General features: G+C 47.7%; 1 protein-coding gene across 1 annotated transcript in view; it reads right to left on the bottom strand.

Annotated features, from left to right (window-relative positions):
* Positions 1-3,280: 3,280 nt before the first annotated feature.
* The window catches only part of LOC307220317 (1-phosphatidylinositol 4,5-bisphosphate phosphodiesterase gamma-1-like), a 95,612-nt gene continuing 78,685 nt past the window's right edge, over positions 3,281-20,207 (bottom strand). Inside the window, exons 23-31 of the mRNA XM_079984152.1 lie at positions 18,733-18,896; positions 17,714-17,810; positions 16,512-16,736; positions 14,647-14,795; positions 13,400-13,514; positions 12,317-12,478; positions 11,246-11,334; positions 9,523-9,707; positions 3,281-7,698 (exon numbers count right to left, since the gene is read on the bottom strand). Of these exons, the coding sequence (XP_079840278.1) occupies positions 7,647-7,698; positions 9,523-9,707; positions 11,246-11,334; positions 12,317-12,478; positions 13,400-13,514; positions 14,647-14,795; positions 16,512-16,736; positions 17,714-17,810; positions 18,733-18,896 (1,238 nt within the window). The 3' untranslated portion in view covers positions 3,281-7,646. The remainder of the gene's footprint in view (positions 7,699-9,522; positions 9,708-11,245; positions 11,335-12,316; positions 12,479-13,399; positions 13,515-14,646; positions 14,796-16,511; positions 16,737-17,713; positions 17,811-18,732; positions 18,897-20,207) is intronic.

Below are 20,207 nucleotides of genomic sequence, written 5' to 3' on the forward strand. Positions count from 1 at the left end.
GTTCTTAAGGGGAGGGGTCAGGGCTGCTGGGGAGTTGGTCCCAGCCAACAAAATGGCTGGGACATGTTTCACAGGGGGGAATGCACTGGGACAACCGATCTCAGTGATCACGGGTAGGAGGAGGAGTTACGCTAAGACCAGACCATGTCATTACAGAGGAGGCAGGTTTAGTCGTTGTCTGAGGACTATCCCTGCCTCCAGGTCTGGTCCTGACCGGATGGATACTAGAATCAGCAAGGGATACCCACATGACCTGAAAGTGTTGCTGTGCAATGCCAGGTCAATGATTCATAAGACCACTGCCATCCATGACTTGATCATGGATGGAGGACTTGACCTGGCATGTGTAACAGAGACTTGGTTGGATGAAGCAGATGGGCCTGTCCTTGCCGCTGCTTGTCCACCAGGTTTCTCTTACGCACAGCAACCCAGGTCATGTGGGCGGGGAGGGGGGGGTTGCAGTGATTTTTAGGAAGTCATTAGTTTGCACCAGGCATCCTATTGGGAAGACCCAGTTTTCTGAGTGCATGTTCTGGAAGTTGGGCAATAGGGGCAGTACAGGATTCCTTTTGGTGTACCGACCTCCCCGCTGCACCAAGGATTCCCTGCCCGAGCTGCTTCAGGTCGTGGCGGATGTTCTCCTGGAGACACCTAGCTTGGTTGTCCTAGGGGATTTTAACATCCATGCCGACACGACCTTACAAGGGGCCGCTCGGGACTTCGTGGAAAGCATGGCCTCCATGGGGCTGTCCCTGAATAAGTCTGGCCCAACCCATAGCCGCGGACATGCCTTGGACCTGGTGTTTACCTCTATGGATGTTGGTGATCTGACACTAACTAAAAGCGAAACGAAAGAAGTGCCATGGTCAGATCACTTCCTGGTGCAACTGGACTTCTCTGCGACCCATCCCCTCTGCAGGGAGGTGGGACCAATTCGGATGGTCCGCCCCCGCCACTTAATGGATCCAAATGGTTTCCAGAGAGTGGTAGGGGATGCTTTATCCCATGTTGATGGCCTTTCAGCTGATTCCCTGGTGGCCCGCTGGAATGCGGAGTTAACCAGGGCTATTGATTGTTTGGCTCCGAAGCGCCCTCTCCGATTGCATGGAGCCCGGAGAGCCCCGTGGTTTTCCACGGATCTGAGGGCAATGAAACAATCGTTGAGACGGCTAGAGCGCCGGTGGCGGATAACTCATTCCGAATCTGACCGGACACAGGTTAGAGCTCAACGTCGAGCCTACCAAGTGGCGATAGCGACGGCGAAGAAGACTTTCTTCACCGCCTCTATTGCATCTGCAGAAAACAGCAGCAGGAGACTCTTTCAGGTGGTTCACAATTTAGTGGAACCACCTGTAACATCGGGGCCCAGTACGGGCCATATGTTCTCCTGCAATGATTTTGCAAATTTTTTTGCAGATAAAATCGCTCAGATTCGGGAAGAAGTAGACTCCACCGTGGGAGCAGGGCCGGGGCGGGAGAGTGCTAGAGTCTTGTCTTGTCAAGTTGTGTGGGATCAATTCCAATCTGTTACCTCCGAGGATGTGGACAGGCTGCTTGGACGAGTGAAGCCAACCACCTGTCTCCTGGATCCTTGCCCATCCTGGCTTATAAAAGCTAGCCGGGAAGGACTGGGCGATGGGCTTCGTGGGGTGGTGAATGCTTCCCTCCGTGAGGGAGCCTTCCCAGACCCGCTGAAAGAGGCGGTTATTAAACCGCTTCTTAAAAAACCATCTTTAGATGCGGCCACGATGGCCAATTATCGCCCAGTCTCAAACCTTCCATTCTTGGGCAAGGTGATTGAGCGAGTGGTTGCTGAACAACTCCAGGCACGCCTGGAAGAAGCGGACCATTTGGATCCCTTCCAGTCGGGATTCAGGCCTCATCATGGGACTGAAACTGCCTTGGTCGCACTGGTTGATGATCTCCGGCGGGCTAGGGACAAAGGTGAGAGCTGTTTCCTAGTTCTGCTGGATCTCTCAGCGGCGTTTGATACCATCGACCATAACATCCTTCTGGACCGTCTTGAGGGGCTGGGAGCTGGGGGCACTGTTATACAGTGGTTCCGCTCCTTCCTCCTGGGCCGTGTTCAGAAAGTGGTGGTGGGGGATGAGTGTTCAGACCCCTGGGCTCTCACTTGTGGGGTGCCTCAGGGTTCTGTCCTCTCCCCCATGCTTTTCAACATTTACATGCAGCCACTGGGAGAGATTATCAGGAGGTTTGGGCTGGGTGTTCATCAGTATGCAGATGATACCCAGCTCTACCTCTCTTTTAAATCAGAACCAGTGAAGGCGGTGAAGGTCCTGTGTGAGTGTCTGGAAGCGGTTGGAGGATGGATGGCAGCTAACAGATTGAGGTTGAATCCTGACAGGACAGAAGTACTGTTTTTGGGGGACAGGAGGCGGGCAGGTGTGGAGGATTCCCTGGTCCTGAATGGGGTAACTGTGCCCCTGAAGGACCAGGTGCGCAGCCTGGGAGTCATTTTGGACTCACAGCTGTCCATGGAGGCATAGGTCAAATCTGTGTCCAGGGCAGCTGTTTACCAGCTCCATCTGGTACGTAGGCTGAGACCCTATCTGCCTGCAGACTGTCTCGCCAGAGTGGTACATGCTCTGGTTATCTGCCGCTTGGACTACTGCAATGCACTCTACGTGGGGCTACCTTTGAAGGTGACTCGGAAACTACAACTAATCCAGAATGCGGCAGCTAGACTGGTGACTGGGAGCGGCCGCCGAGACCATATAACACCGGTCTTGAAAGACCTACATTGGCTCCCAGTACGTTTCCGAGCACAATTCAAAGTGTTGGTGCTGACCTTTAAAGCCCTAAATGGCCTCGGTCCAGTATACCTGAAGGAGCGTCTCCTCCCCCATCGTTCTGCCCGGACACTGAGGTCCAGCTCCGAGGGCCTTCTGGCGGTTCCCTCACTGCGAGAGGTCAAGTTACAGGGAACCAGGCAGAGGGCCTTCTCGGTAGTGGCGCCCACCCTGTGGAATGCCCTCCCATCAGATGTCAAAGCAATAAACAACTACCTGACATTCAGAAGACATCTGAAGGCAGCCCTGTTCAGGGAAGTTTTTTAATATGTGACATTTTAGTGTATTTTTCATCCTTGTTGGAAGCCGCCCAGAGTGGCTGGGGAAACCCAGCCAGATGGGCGGGGTACAAATAATAATTATTATTATTATTATTATTATTATTATTATTATTATTATTATTATTAAGTTGAAAGCACAATCGCACCCTTGACAGGAAGAGGAAAGAAGCCAGACAGGCAAAGCACTTTTCTGTATAAATACTGGCTAAATAGATTTTATTTTCATACAAAGGGTACATGGGTCCCTCCCCAGAGTGGCACTGGAAGGGACGTCTCCTTGCAACAACAGTGCTGCTGTATTCGCTGACACTCTTGTGCTTGTTCTGCCCTCTCCTCTCGGTCGGGGCGAATCTCCCCACCCTGCGTAAGCAACCCTCCCGCAAAAGAAGCTTCGAGTTGGGTTCTTCTAAGTGGGAGGTGGATTCTACCTGCGCTCTGAGACTGAGTAGTGCTCAGAAACTTCACCTGCTCCCTCAGGCCTTTTCCTCCATTGCCCCATGTGGTCTGCAGCCCGTCCGGCAACCGTGGTACTGAAGAGCTAGGAAGTCTCCAGGTTCAAAGGCATGGATGGTAGGTAAACTGGAACTCTGGCCAAGGCGAGGCTTGCTTGTGCCCTCCCTCGAGCCCCGTGTAAATTACAAGAGAGACAACCACTGACACTAGGTTTTGAAATTAGTCGGAAGAATCTGCTTTTGATGATGTGAACATGCAAAGGGTCAGTATCGCAGTTAACCCAAGTTCCCTTTATCAGCAGCTACTGCAGAGGCCCAGCCAGCCAGCCAGCTGCCCAAGTCGTCATCTCGCAAACTTACAGCACTGGCCATTCTGTTTTGAGCCCCCTTCCGCTGGGCAAAAGGTGGGCTGGACTATGCAGGGGGCTGGACTATGATTCCATAGGGAAGGTTACGCACAAATAGGAAGCACCACACCTTGTGGTACAACATCTCTCTCCCTGCCCCTCGCTGGCCAAAGTGAGTGAAGAAGGGCGTTAAAGCAATGCTATTCTGGTGGCCCGGATGAGAGAACACAAGCATTTCCCTTCTGGATCAGGCCAAGGTCTCACCTAGCACAGCATCCTGTTCTCATAGTGGCCAAAGAAATGAGCAGGATTCAATCACAAGAGCTCTGCCCCTCCTGTGAGATCGCAGAAACTGGTCTTCGGAAGCATTTCTGCCTCTGACCGCAGAGGCCGACCAGAACCATCATGGCTAGCAGCCATCCATAGCCCTCCATGAATTTGCCTAATGCTCTTTTAAAGGACCTTCTGCCATAGCTCTGATCTGTGCCCATGGAAGGAAGGAGCCAGGATGGGGAGGAAGGAGGAGCAAGCATTCCAGGCATGGAACCGCCGCCCTTCTCAACACCTGCAGGGTAAATCTGCAAGGTGAAGCCACATTAAGTCTCTGGCTTGCTGCATTTCGCCTCCAGCCCTTTTCTAGCAGCCGAGATTTCCCCAGCATGTCAACGCTTATCCTTGCTTTGGAATGCATGTTCCGTTTTCTCTTTAAACAGCCAAAGTTGGAATCCTCAGCCTGCTTGTGACAAAATATTCTGGGGTGTGGCTTGTGCAGAGTTCTCTCTGCTTCTCTCTGGCTCTGGCACCCGCTTATCTGAAGGAAGACAATCCTGCTCTTCTGTCTGAGATTTTTTTTTTGCACCCCGCAGCTCCAGGCCCTATCAGTGCATCGTGGTGGTCATTTCTGCATGGTCCTGCGAGGTCCTAAAATGCCCCCGCCTCTCCACCAGACCCTTTTTAAAGAGCTCAGGACATCCCTCACACCACAGCAAAGGAATGGGCTGCCAAGATATCTCATACAGCAAGCTTTTTGCAGAATGCAACTGCCCACCCCACCAATAAATCTGGTACTTGGGATCTTCCTGGTCTCTTCTTAGTTTTCCTTGCCAGCTTTCTCACAGCCAACTTCACCTTCCCTCTTCCCTCCAGGCCACAACTTTCCTGCACAAACATCACTGGAGCGAGTGGGTTTGCAGGAGGATTCTTGCAAATATGTCCCACTCCTCTCAACCCGGTTTGGGTAGCAGTGATTTCCCTGTGGCTTCAGCCCTTTTCGTAAACTTAACTCTGCCAATTCAGACTTGTTTCGCTACCTGTACATTTGGACTTTCTGTGCAAAGCTTTTCATTTCTGCATACAGGCAAACTTTCCCCATCAATCAAATTTCGCCAGAACCTCTCCTAAGACCAACCTCATCACTCAAACAGGCCTCATTGTAGCAGCGAGAGCTTTCTGCGTTCCCATGAAGCCTGTGAGTTGGGAGCTGCCACTATAAGCCGCAATGATTTGGGGGTGTCAGTTGCTTGTGGGCTCAATTCCAGTGTGTGTAGACGTTTGGCAGAATTCCCCCCCCCCAAGCATCTGGCCCTGGGTTATGCTGCTAAAATGGCCCAAATTCTGCAATCGATAGGAAGGACACAGCTGTTGGGGTTTGCTTCATTGGTGTACGTCATTCTACTGCAGAATCCCTGGGATTCTTTCCCTGGGAAAGAAGGAAGAACTCGCTAAGGTGAACAGTGACGCCTTGGCTTGCCTTCCTGCTAAGGGCCCAGGGTCAAGACATTGGACATCTCCTCTGAAAAACAGATTCTCAAAATGCAAGCGTTTATGGCAGAGCTTTCCAAACTGTGTGTAGTGACACGTTAGTGTGCCGGCTGCAGTGTGTAATGATAGTAACAATAATTTTATTATTTATACCCCGCCCATCCGGCCGGGTCTTCCCAGCCACTCTGGGCGGCTCCCAGCAGAGGACTAAAAAAAGGAATAAAACTTCAAACATTAAAAACTTCCCTAAACATAGGTATAGATGTCGCACGACTGCTCCTGGTGCTGGAAAGGGGTTAGTTTAGGCTTGCTAAAAAAGTGAATTACTGTGTCGCAAAATGATGGATGTCTAAAAAGTGTGTCACCGACGTGCAAAGTTTGGAAAGCTCTGCTTTGGGGACTCCTTCCGAACAGAGGAAGGGAAGTTTTAAATTCAATGCACCACCAAAAATGTGGCGCAGTACCTGTACTATGATTTACTGATGTGCTCCATAGTTTCCCTCTCTCTCGGCCAGTATGGATGTAACAGAGACAGCTAGAGGCAGGGGTGGGGTCTGCTACCACATGCCTGTTCCTACCATGGCTGTGGTGTGCTAAGCCCCCAGCGAAACAAATTACAGGAGTCTGCTGACAGCTAAAGTGAAAATGGTGGTGAATTCAGAGGTTCCTCTTCTAACAAATGACATTTCTCAGGGCTTGCTCCCCCCAACGCCTGCAGGCCCTTTCTCTACTTCCATTTGAAGACACTAATGAGGCAGCCAGGCTATCAAGGCCAGATGGTGCAAAGCCACGATCGGCGGCCGCACTCCCTGGGCCAACTCCCTTCCTGGTGTCCGAGATACAGCAGGACAGAACCTACTCTCTGCAACAACAGGAAGCGCTGGGGGATATTCCCGACTGAAAGGCAGCAAGGGAACTTTCTCCCTCCTAGCAATAAATAAATAAATATACCATGGCTGTCGTATCCTGAACACGCTTAACGGGAATAAGCCCCCTCAAAATAAACGAGATCTATTCCAGATCAAACGTACGGAGAGCCTGCAGGATCAGGCCAACGGCCCCATCTGGTCCAGCCATCCCGTTCTCACAGATAGATGCCCCTTGTTTGAAATCCGCAAGCAGGATTCGAACGCAAGACCTGTACTCTCCCCTCTTGTGGCTTCCAGTACTCAGGAGCACCGCTGCCTCCGAGACAGAGTGCAGCCATCGTGACAGCGAGGTTTTGCGGTCAGAGAACTTTTGTGCTTAAGGATGGAGGGGCGCTCGGCTCGCTGTGAGGCACATCTGTATTCACAGCAGACTCTATGTGCCTCTCTGGGGGGGGGGAAGGGTGCATCTTGTTTCTGCCCCCAACAACTGATCCTATCCCTCAGTAACTTTGATGTCTATCTATCGCCTCACGGAATCTATTTTTCTCAGCTTCCCTTTGCAAGTCCTCTGCATCCAGCCGTAATTTCCTCTGTCCCAAATTCCTACTACTCCAGCTTTTCGGCCTCTGCAGGTTTGCAATGTGCGGGGTTAGGTGTGGAAACTGTCCTGCAAAGTGACACACCAGAGACTTCTTCCAAGCTGCGACCATAAAGTGGCCAGGATTAAGCGGGGTGGGGTGGGGTGGAATGATTAAATTAAAAGTAATAAAAAGCCCAGCTCCTCCGCTACGGGTTAAAATTAAGCTCAAGCAAACTTTTTGACAAGGCAAACGTCCGACATCCGTAATGGGGCCTGTGGGAACTTGGGGGGTCTCCATCCCCGCAGGCAGTCAGTCCGCTCGGATTCCTGCTTCCCATCACCCCTGGGGGGTGCTCTTGCTGTGGCCGCCTCAGCCTCTGCTCCCCCGGCACCAGGAAACCAGCCAGCTGGGACTTGGGGCAGCAGAGAACTGTCTAGGTAGTGGCTGGTGGGAAAGGCCATTTTGGGGCTTGGTGGGGAGAAGGAAGAGGCTGCCTCCAGGCCCCCCAGCGGCACGGGCAAGCCAGGGACGCTGGCCTTGCTTCAGTTCCGCTTGTTGGCCAGCTGCCGGTCTCGCTTCTTCTTCTCCATCAACCTGCGTTGGGGAAAACAAAGAGAATGATAATGGGGACCTGCCAAAGCTAGATGGCGTTCAGGCAAAATTTCTATGATCTCTGCTGCAGGTACCCAACTGTGTCCCCAACTCTGTACTTCTGTTAGAAGCTGGTGAATGCCCAATTTCAACTAAAGCATGGTGGGCTGCCCTAAAACATTGGCTCGGGGTTTAAGTGTTTGATCTAGGGAAGGGTTTGTACCAACACCTGACCAATGAGGAGTTTGTCAGCAAATGGCAGAAAACCAAGGCTAGAAAAACCACCTCTATTGGTCTGTAACAGCCCCAACTGTATTACCTGGGTTATGAAGGCGCCCTAAAGACGTTAAAGCAAAGATTATGGGATAATACACACAGTGACTTGCGATCTCGATCACACGCAGCCTGTAGTCCGCTGGCAGTAGGAGTACAATATGGGCATGTCTTTAAGTTAACACCTTACATTAAAAACCTGACAGTACCAAATTATTGAAGGCTATTCACCAAAGCCAGGCTAAACATTTTTTCTTCTGCAGTGTTGGATGGCAGGTTGAGAGGAGTTCCCTACCAGGACAGACTTTGCTCGTGTGCTCAAGACATCGATTCCATAAAACATATTTTGTTGCACTGTGCAAAATATGAGCAAGCCAGGGCTGAACTGATATTAGCCTTGCTGGTACCTTTCCTGGGAAAATCAGAGGCTCACTATGTCAGGTTCCTATTGGAAGACCGGACAAATGCTAGAACATTAGCAGTGGAAAAGTTTTTTATCAGTGGTTGCAAGAACCAATGATCCCTATATTCTGAACAAAATGCTTGTTTAACCTGGAGGTAGGCTGTATGAATTGTGTATTTCTTTGTAACGATTTGTTGGGTCTCTGGACCGTAATAAAGATTGTTGTTGTTGAGAATGATTGGCGTCTGAGTGGGCCAGGGGGCTTCTCCTCGAGAACTTTTTTTTAAAATCATAATTTTTATTGAGTTTTTACATATTTTATTTTAATTCAATGCACATATACACATCTTATTTGCTCAACGTGAGCTTTGACTTCCTTCTACCTCTCTTTCTGACATCCCTATAGCCCATAACATATCTTTCGCATTCCTATAATCACTTATCTTATAATCACCTTAAAAAATCACATTCTTATTTATAAATCAGCATCATAATTTCACATTACAAAACGTTTCATGTTAACGCTACAAACGTTTTTAAATGAATACAATTTTATTTCAAGTAATAACTAAATTTGCTCCAGTCCTAATTCTCCCCGTCAGCTTTGCCAACTCCACAAATTCTACCATTTTTATTCTCCAATCTTCCAATGTAGGGATCTTTTGCTGCTTCCACCTTTGAGCCAAGAGGATTCTCACTGCCGTTGTGGCATACATTAATAAATTTACATCTTTTTTATTAATTTCTTCATCAATTAGCCCTAATAGAAATGCCTCTGGTTTTTTACTAAAGTTATATTCTAGTATTTTTTTAATTCATTGTAAATAATGTCCCAGAAGGCCTTAACCCTAGCACAGGACCACCACATGTGTAGGAAGTTCCCTTCCTTCATCTTGCATTTCCAACACAATTTGTCCCAGCACCTATACATTTCAGCCAGCTTTCTCCTCGAGAACTTAAAGAGAGCAGGTGGCATTGCGGTTACAGAGTGCTGGATTGGGACCCAGGAGTCCTGGGTTCAGATCCCCACAGGGCCGTGCCCTTGGAGCCAATCACCAACTCTCAGCTCAGCCTACATCGCAGGGTTGTAGAGCAGAGGGAGAACCTCGCAAGACTCCTCCAGAAGGGAGAGCCCAGTAGCGCCCACTCACTTCCTGTTGCGCACTTCTGTCAGCTCCATGAGGCGCTCCTGAGCCGCTCGCAGCTCGTCCAGCCGCTGCTGGTAGCGAGCGTCGCCGTTGTTGCTGTGCTCAAAGCCGGACACTTGGTTGGAGAGTTCGTTGGCGCGGTCGCGTAATTGCTGGATGGAGGAGTAGAGGTTCTCGTCGTCTTCTTCCTGCAACACACAGAGGAACGGCTGTGGGTGGCAAAGCCCTGAACCCTAGAGGGAGGTGACTGCCTTGCCTTGCAGCTTCCAAGGCACCAGGCTGCGTTTATCGCAGGGGGTTGGACTATTACACTGGGGAACAAAATTTTTGTTGCATTGACACCTGCAGTTGTTCTAACCTAATTTCGACGTGCTGATTTCATATCTGAAGTTGGTTTTGTTCTGTAAGCTCTAGTTTTTTTTACAATTCATGTTTTTCACTTTTCACCATAATCTTTGTTTTTCACAATGCAAGAATTCAATATTATATTAAGCACATAGCCAAAGTAGTACAATATGAGTATAAATGTAAGTGACTTATATAGCATTGAACATAACATATATAGCATTGAAAATGACATGTATATCTATGTACAGTTGGAGGTATGTAAAAAAATGTATTCCCTTGGGATACACAGTATACTGGGGGAAAAATTTTTTCCCATTTTCTTTTGCATGAGATTTTTCAACTGTTCTTATATGTTCTTTCAATGCTGATTTCAAATCTGAAATTGATTTTTGTGTACATGCTATAGTTATCTTGCAATTTCCGACTTTTGCTGATATGTCATATTTACCCTGGGGATAAGTGGACACTGACACTTTGATTTGCCCTAACCATATGGTAATTATTGTTTTGCAAACTTAATTTTTCTTTATTTTTACAGTTTTGTAACCTAAATACTTGTATTTTTCATATTGGACCATGGCTTCATCAAGTAGACAAAAATGTGTCTACTTGATTGTGGAAAACCTCAGAGCAGTTTACAAAAGATAAAAAGGTTTAAAAAAGTTATTTATGTATGCCACTACTGTGGCCCTTGTTCTGTTAGCCCCAAAATGGAAAACGAGCGAGGTCCCCACTAAAGAAGAATGGCAACATAAACTAATGGAATATGCACAGCTTGTGGACCTAACATATAGAATAAGAGAACAAGAAGAGCATACATTTAAAGAAGATTGGAAAATATTTACTGAATATATGGGGGGAAATTGTGTACACTAGAAAATGTCGGCAGCATTAAGATAAATTCAACAGCGTAAACAAGTTTTGGTGGATGCAATAATGGATTGCTGAATGGTTTAGTCTATGTAAAATATGCAGGGATTTGTGATATGCAAAATGTACCATGGAAAGAGAAGAATGGAAGTCATGGGCATTTTAAGGTTGTTTAAATGAATATTCTAAATTGTAAAACAGAAAATTTTATTAAAAATTTACAGACAACCCACCCCCCAAAAGATAAAACAGTAAAATCGAGGAAAAATTATGACACTTCTTAAATGCATTTTAACTTGGAACCCTGAGAGAACCACAACCACATTTTGTCAGTAAACGCAGCTCCTTTCTCTAAGTATTTTGATGCTAAGGTCAAAGCCAAGAGGGTCCACGCAGAATTACACACTCTTGCTTTTAACCATGGGCAACTCATTGCATGGTGCCTTAGATGCCCATCTGCCAGTGGAGGGCGAAGCAGCCGATCAGATACCACAAGCATCTTGCTTACCTTGGCATTGACAATTTCAATGTGGATCAGCAAGGAAGCGAGTTCGAGGTCCTCGCTGTAGCTGTTCTTGAGGGGCACCGACCTGTAACCTGCAGGCAGAGACCACAGTTGAATGCAAGTGAAAGAGGAGCAATAAATTTGGCACCGGTTGGTCTGCAGGCATTGCCAGAAGGAGGCGTACAAGACACCTTCCAACCGTCTTAGGGATCCCTCTCTGGATTTGTGCAGAGTTTACTCCTTAGCCCAGAGTTTCCCAAACTTGGGTTGTCCCCCTGTTTTTGGACTACAACTCCCATCACCAGGATGGGCGGTCAGGGATGATGGGAATTGTAGTCCCAAAATGGCTGGAGGCCTGAGTTTGGGGAACCCTGCCATAACCTTTTCTTCTCTCATAACAACAACGACAATAATAATAATAATAATAATAATAATAATAATAATAATACTGTTAATATAAAAATATCAACTGTCAAGGAAGACCCACTGGGCCACTACATAATTTCCACGGCACCCGTGGCCAGTGGGACTGGGGCAGAGAATAGAAACGAAAATCACAGGAGATTCCAACATTGGAAGAATGGCGGAGAAAGATGGTGGAATACGCTGAGTTAGCAATGCTGACAGGGAAGATCCAGAATCAGCGTAACGAACTGTTTCAAAAGGACTGGAGCAAATTTATATGCTATATGAAAGAATATTGTAAACGTCTGAAAATGTTTGTAGCTTTGAGTTGAAATGTTTTGTAATGACAACATAAGGAACTGATTTACATTTAACAAGGAGAAATATAGAAACAAGAGAGAAGATAAAAAAGTGGTTATAGAAATGCTAAGATTAAAGTAAATATATACGGAAGTCAGGAAGAGGGGCGGGAGGAGGTTGATGCTCTGGTAAGAGCGAGGTTTGAATTTATTGATGTATGTATGGATATTGTGATTACAAAAACTGAAAATGTAGTATTTTTTTTTTAAAGGAGAATGGGCCCTGTTGGATCATGGGGAGAGAGAGCCATGAATCAGTGTGGGAAAGGAAGCGGTGTGTGTGTGTGTGTGGCAGAGATCCAGCGCATACCTGTTTTGAGGCCCTTGACAGGGAAGGTGGCTTGAGCCAAGAAGTTTGGGTCGCTGAACATGTCCTCCTCGTAGACCACAAAGCGCAGAAAGGCAAACTCGGGGTTGTTGATGTCAAAGACAAACTGCTTGAGGAGCCAAACCGCATTGAGGCCGTTGTCAGCTGGGAGAAAATCAAAATGAAACAAGGAGATTGTGAAGAAGCCAAGACCCCTGAACTCCACCTGGAGTCCTGTGTCCAGTTCTGGGCAACACAATGTTAAGAGGATATTGATAAGCTGGAAGGTGTGCAGAGGAGGGTGGCCAAGATGATAGAGGGTCTAGAAGCCAAGCCTTATGAGGAACGGTTGAAGGAGCTGGGTATGTTTTAGTCTGGAAAAGAGGAGACTGAGACGAGACATGGATGGCCATCTTCCAATATATACAATATACGATATCTATATTGTCATTGTCCCATACAGAACAATGACATTGAAAAAACTACATAAACATTCAAAAACCCCTAAAAACTCTGAAACCCCATTTTAAAATACAATAATATACAATAGAGTATGCTGAGTTTAGAACCAGAATTGCATTTGCGTAGAAACTGTTTCTCAGGTGGCTAGTCCTGGTCTTTATATATGATGGGATGTCATATGGAAAATGGAGCAAGCATGTTTTCTCCTGCTCCGGCGGGCAGGACTCGAACCCATGGCTTCAAGTTACAAGAAAGACGATTCTGACTCAACATTAGGGAGAACTTTCTGATGGCAAGAGCTGTTTGACAGGGGAACAAACTCCCTTGGAAGGTAGCAGGCTTGGAGGTTTTTAACCTGAATTTGCTATAACCTTAAATGAATGAGTCGTTCAAACTGTCACGAACACAAATTGCTGACCCCACCTCTGGGAAACTAGGAACAATGCAAAGCCAGGAGACTGTAGGAAATGACTCAGAAGATACACATGCTATGATCAGGGGGGAGGGGGGAAGCCCCCCATTGTGAGAGCAAACCGGCCTGGAGCTCTACTTTTGCTTTGCGGGAAGAGAAAGGCCAGTAATCTGTCTGTCTCGTCTGTCTGTCTTTCAACCGCAGCTTCTCACCTACGACATCCGTCTTGTTTTTGCTGTTGTCAAACTCGGAGCCACAGACCTCCACCTCCACAAAGGGGCAAACGATGCTGCGTCCGTTCTTGGGGAGGTGCCGGGCCCCCAGGATCTGTGGGGAGGAGAAGGGGGGCACTGAGCTAGGTGGAAAGGGTAAGATGTCAGAACATTAAGAGGGGCCTACTGGACCAGGCCAAAGGCCCAGCATCCTGTTCTCATGTTGGCCAACCTGAAACCCGCGAGCTGGATCCGAGTGCGAGAGCCGCACTCTCACCTCCTGAGGTTTCCAGCTAGTGGCATTAGGAAGCAAATTCAAATGCAAATAATAATAATAATTTATTCTTTATACCCCGCCCATCTGGCTGGGCCTCCCCAGCCACTCTGGGCTGCTTCCAACAAAACACTAAAATACAATAACCTATTAAACATTAAAAGCTTCCCTAAACAGGGCTGCCTTCAGATGTCTTCTAAAAGTTTGGCAGTTGTTTTTCTCTTTGACATTTGGTGGGAGGCCGTTCCACAGGGCAGGCACCACCACCGAGAAGGCCCTCTGCCTGGTTCCCTGTAACTTGGCTTCTCGCAGGGAGGGAACCGCCAGAAGGCCCTCAGCGCTGGACCTCAATGTCCGGGCTGAACAATGGGGGTGGAGACGCTCCTTCAGATATACTGGACCGAGGCCGTTTAGGGCTTTAAAGGTCAGCACCAACACTTTGAATTGTGCTCGGAAACGTACTGGGAGCCAATGTAGGTCTTTCAAGACCGGTGTTATGTGGTCTCGGCAGCCGCTCCCAGTCACCAGTCTAGCTGCCGCATTCTGGATTAGTTGTAGTTTCCGGGTCACCTTCAAAGGTAGCCCCACACAGAGCGCATTGCAGTAGTCCAAGCGGGAGATAACCAGAGCATGCACCACTCTGGTGAGACAGTCTGTGGGCAGGTAGGGTCTCATCCTGCGTACCAGATGGAGCTGATAAACAGCTGCCCTGGACACAGAATTAACCTGTGCCTCCATGGACAGCTGTGAGTCCAGAATGACTCCCAGGCTGCGCACCTGGTCCTTCAGGGGCACAGTTATCCGTTCAGGACCAGGGTGTCTTCCACACCTGCCCGCCTCCTGTACCCCAAAAACAGTGCATAGGAAAAGGAACGGCACAGTTTCCCCCGCTGAAAAGCACCGGACGGGAGCTGGAGCTGGGTCGCCCCAGTCTCCCCCTCCTCCTCCTCTTCCTCCTCCTCTTCTCACTTGCCTGCAGCTGAACGGTGATTGGCTCCACATGCTTCAGGCTGCTCTTGTCGAAGGGGTCAAAGAGCTCGTCCCGCATGATGTCTGGCTGCAGCACATATCCGCTGCGGCCCCCCAGCATGAAGAGCGACTGGTTCAGCTGCATAGGCTTGTCTGGAAGCAAAGGGAACAATTTAACCCCTGTGTTGCAAACAATAGTCAGTAGGCAGTGACTACAGTGGTACCTCTGGATACGAACGAGATCCGTTCCGGAGCCCCGTTCGCATCCTGAAGCAAAGGTAACACGCGACTGTGCGTCTGCGTCTGCGCGTGTCGCGTTTCGCTGCTTCTGCGCATGTGCGTGACGTCATTCTGAGCGTCAGCGCATGCAGCAAAACCCAGAAGTAACGCGCTCCGCTACCTCTGGGTTGCCGCAGAGCGAAACCCAAAAATACTTAACTTGAAGCTGCTTCAACCCAAGGTATAACTGTACATAACTTTATGACCACTGATCCTTAGCAATGTTGTCATACTTTCTCATTCCCCATATAGATGGGTTTATGAAGCATTTCTGTACCTTTCTGCTCTGCTGAAGAAGAATTCCACGGAACAGTGGGTATATCCGGGATCACTGTTCACAACGTCTGTTTGCGAACTACTTTGGCAGCGTTGGACACCATAAACAAAGCTTTACAGACTGTTTTCACCAGATAAGAATCTGACACATTGCTTCTTTCAGAGACTTGAATAGTTTTCAAAGACTTTCAGAGACTTATAAGACTTACCTTTATTTGGCTTTATGTTTTCAAGTGAATCCATTAAGAATGCATATTTTGTGACTTTCAGAGATTCATAAGTTTTTTGTTTATGTGATTTCATATACTTCATATTATATAATTTCCATTCTCCGTATACTTTTCGATTTGATTTGATGTTGTATAAATATTTGGTTTTTATTTTTTAATTGACATTTCCTTGCTACTGTTAAACTCTTTTTTGTCCTTCTTTTTCTTTCTTTCTTCTTTTTTTCTTTTTTGTGCTTAACTTTTTTGTGCATAACTTTATTGTATGATTGTACTTTAAATCAATAAAGATGTTATTAAAAATAAAATAAAAATAAAAATTGGGGTTCGTCTTTAAAAAATAAACAAAATTATAATTACTTCTTTTGCCCTTACACGCTTAACAATTGCCTATAATGTTAAGCGTTAAGAGCTTCCAAGTTTTGATACTGTGTGGATGACAGCAAACTTAATATCCGTACATGCATTTGTCCTGGAAGACAACACTTTGTGGTTGGCAATTGTTCTGTTTTTTTCAAAAAAAATTATTGAGTTTTTCACAATTATAATAAATAAAACATAGCAAAAAAAAAAAACAAAACACCATAGGAAAAAAATTCAATACTAAAAAACCCAAAAAAAACTGAACCAAAACCACAACAATAAGAAAAAGTATTCTTAATCCCATATCTCTTAAAGACCCAATTTTGTTTACATTTTTTATTGACTTCTTCAAGTCCCTCCCTTCTGAATTTCATTGTATCTGCATGTAACAGCTTTCCAATATCATTCTTAGACAAAATATTTCCAGTTATTATCTATCTTATTCACTTTTCTTAGTGTTCTAGGCCCCATTTATTTAATTAAATCCCAGTTTATTCCTAGGCCTGTTTGGTACTTTCAAGTGACTTCTAATTATTTACATTACAATATTTATTCAAATCGTCCTTAAATTTCTTCCAATCTTCTTGATATTCCTCTTCTTTCTGGTGCTTGGCAATTGTTTTTTTTTTTTAATGTCAATAAAGCTTGCAATTAAAGGGAAAAGGAAAAAAGAGAGAGGTCAGCCACTGATCGCAGCTGCTGTAAGGAAAGGGGGCTGACCTACCGGGGGTCTGGAAGTTGAGGGCCACCAGCTGGCTTCCGCAGATCCACATGGGCAGCGGGTCATAGTTGGAGGAGTCTAGGCGCTGCCCCTTGGGGTAGATGCGGCTTAGCTGCCGGCGGTTGTACTGGAGGAATTTCTTGCCCTTACCACGGTTGGCATACTTCTCCGCCTTGGTCTCCGGGAAGGAAGACATGTCTCTGTAACAGGCTTTCTCCGTGCCGATCTCTGGAAAGAGAGAAAAGATTCCCCCGTCCAAGCGGGGTTTGGGAAACACTCTCTTTTGAAAGAAAACTACCCTGTTTTTCGCCCCATAAGATGCACCAGACCATAAGACACACCTAGTTTTGGGAAGAGGAAAACAAGAAAAAATAAATAAATTCTGAATCCCATAAGCCAGGACAGCAAGCAAGATCGCTGTGCAGTGATCCCGATTGCTGTCCTGGCTTATAGGATAGCTGTGCGCAGCCTCTCCCGGGCAGCGGGAGCCTTCATCCCCTGCCCGCGAGAGGCTGCACGTGGCTAATAATAATAATAATGATTTATTGTTTATATCCCGCCCATCTGGCTGGGTTTCCCCAGCCACTCTGGGCTGCTTCCAACAAAACACTAAAATACAATAACCTATTCAACATTAAAAGCTTCCCTAAACAGGGCTGCCTTCAGATGTCTTCTAAAAGTCTGGTAGTTGTTTTTCTCTTTGACATCTGGTGGGAGGGAGTTCCACAGGGCAGGCACCACTACCGAGAAGGCCCTGGCTCCCTGTAACTTGGCTTCTCGCAGCAAGGGAACCGCCAGAAGGCCCTCGGCGTTGGACCTCAGAGTCCGGGCTGAATGGTGGAGGTGGAGACGCTCCTTCAGGTATACTGGACCGAGGCCGTTTAGGGCTTTAATGGTCAGCACCAACACTTTGAATTGTGCTTGGAAAAGTAGATGGGCAGATAGCCTGAATATTACCTTAGATTCCTCCCTCGAATGAATGAATGAATGAATGACCAGATATTGGGGAGTTTCAAGCCAATTTTGGCCACCTGTTGGACTCCTCTTGGCTCAAAGGCCAAGATGGTCTTGAGGGACATCCCAGCACCAGGCAGGGAAGGAAGCAGGTACCCAGAGACAGGAGTTTGATGGGTCAAGAGATTCCCCCGGGGCCTGTCTGCCCCCTATTTGCACGTGGGACTGTATGGGAGATAGAGAGGACTCACTCTCTTCGTCAAAAGGCACCGGGCGGCAGTAAACGACCAGCTCGGAGAGCTCGAGGGCAATCTTCTTCCTCCGCTCCATGATCTTCCCCTCCTGCATCTGCACAGGATACACAAACGGCAGAAAAGGTCAGAAAAAACTCCACGGAGCATCTGTTCGTTTTGATCCATCCATATGAATAATTACTTTCGTGAAACAGAGCGAGCCGGCTGACAACAGTACTGTACAACTGATCTATAATGTTTGGCGGAACTGGCACTGTTATAAATGTCGCAAAACACCCATTCCACATTTGTGGGGCAGCACCCACACTTTGAAACCTGTTGATTTCAGGCATGCACCTGCTAAAAAATTTTGTTGTTGTTGTTCACTGCAAAAAGTGGTATTACAGGGAACCAGGCAGAGGGCCTTCTTGGTGGTGGCACCTGCCCTGTGGAACGCCCTCCCATCAGATGTCAAGGAAATAAACAACTGTCTGACTTTTAGAAGACATCTGAAGGCAGCCCTGAATAGCAAAATTCTTAACGTTTGTGGGTTTTGTGTTTTAATATTTTGTTGGAAGCCACCCAGCCACACTGGGTCAGATGGGCAGCATATTATTATTATTATTATTATTATTATTATTATTATTATTATTATTGCCCCAACACAAGACTCTGGGAACTGTTCACTCATTGCAATCATTTAGCCCTGATTAGGGAAGTTTTTAATGACTGATGTTTTACTGTATTTTTAACCTTCTGTTGGAAGCCACCAAGAGTGGCTGGGGAAACCCAGCCAGATGGGCGGGGTAGAAATAATATATTATTATTATTATTATTATTATTATTATTATTATTATTATTACTGACTCTGGAAAGGTTTCTAGAGTGGCTTTCCCTTTTTATAAGGGAAATTCCCTTATTCCGAGCAAAAACCAACCCCCCATCAGGCTTGCAATGTCTTCAGGCTTTCAAAGCCATGGCACAAAAGGAAAAAGTGTTGGAGAGGGCAGAGGAAAACAAGTTCTTGGAAGACTCACCCTGGCATCTGCATTCTGCGTGGCCTCCCGGATCTTGGCCACCCAGTCGTTGAGCTCCTCCTGCGTATCTGTCGCCACGTCCAGCGACTGGGATGGGTGGGTCATCTGCTGGGAATGGATGGTGAAGACAAATGGTTTGGAGCTCCTCCCGTCTTTGGAGATAACTACAAGGACATCAGAGGGGTTGGCTTTACTGCAAGAGGCTCTCAACGCAGGAATGCTCCGCGGAGGAGCACGCAGGGCAAGCGACAGTTCCTGCTCTCCCGTTGCAGGGCGATTGGACCAGATGGTCCCTTTCCAACTCTACAATTCCACGATTCTATGGAAGCCAGCCACTGAAGAAGATGCTGCCTGCATGGACAGGCTCCCTCTTCATTGCCCTGATAAACCCCACAAACCCCACCACAATTCCCGGTAACATTCCTACCGAGGCTCCCCAGTCCCAGTTCAGTGTGACTGGTGCGCCTTCCAGTTTCTGAGCGAACGCAGCTGTCAGAGCTGCCCCTAGGTCCCAGCTCACAGAGGACCAACGCTAGGCTGTAGTTATGTACAAAAGTCTTTATTGATGTTCAGTTTCCATTTCAAAGCCGTAGCGCGCAGCTCTAGGTCTTAAAGCCTAGACCGGCGAAGTCCCGTCTGAGTCTCCTCCCCTCTGACACCAGTTTAAGATCCTAGCCCGGCTCCACCTTTTACGCTGCTCTCTCCTCCTCTGGGTCCTCCTGCCCGCTGGGGCATTGCCCTTTCTGGACTCTTCCGACGCTGAGTCGCTTAGCTCCTCCCCCTCCCTCCGGCGGGCTTTAGGACCCGGTTCCCAATCCTCATTCTCTGCTGTCCCGTGCTCTTGTACATTTGAACTTGCCTCTCGCGCCAACCCAGTGACCTTCCTCCTGACCATTACACTACTTCTGTCACTGCTTCCCTCTTCCTGTACACTGGCCGGATCTGACCTCCCCTCCGTTGTCTGATTCTCCGATGGAGTTGTGGTCAGCCCTGCCTTATCTTCTCTCCCTGGTGGGGAATGCACTGGCCCTGATCCTTGGGACTCTTCCCCCCCACTCTGCTCTGGTGGGGAAGCTGTTCCTGATTTCCAGCTACTGCTCTGGGAGTCCCTGCTGCCCCCTTGCTCCTGGAACGTTCCCCTTGGGAACCCCCTACCCCTGGCCACTGGCGCCCCCTTCTGTGAATCTTCCGATTAGCTGGAGAGGCTCATGGAATCCCTCGGTTCATTGTCCTCTTCTCCTATGCTCCCCTCGGATTCCTCCCCCTCGCTCTCCATCTCCTCTCCTCCCTGTGCCTCTGCTCCTGAACCCCTGACAGCAGCCAATTTGGCTTGCCGTTGAGATGGGCAAAGCCGGCTCGTCCTGGGGAGATGGCGGAAGCCGAACAACCCAACCTATAGGAATGATCGCTGGGTTGTGGAGCACACTCCTCCCCCCCCCCCCCTTAGACAAAGCCACAGCTTTCTGAACATCATG

Source organism: Podarcis cretensis, assembly GCF_951804945.1.
Source record: "Podarcis cretensis genome assembly, chromosome: 7".
Lineage (NCBI taxonomy): Eukaryota > Metazoa > Chordata > Lepidosauria > Squamata > Lacertidae > Podarcis > Podarcis cretensis.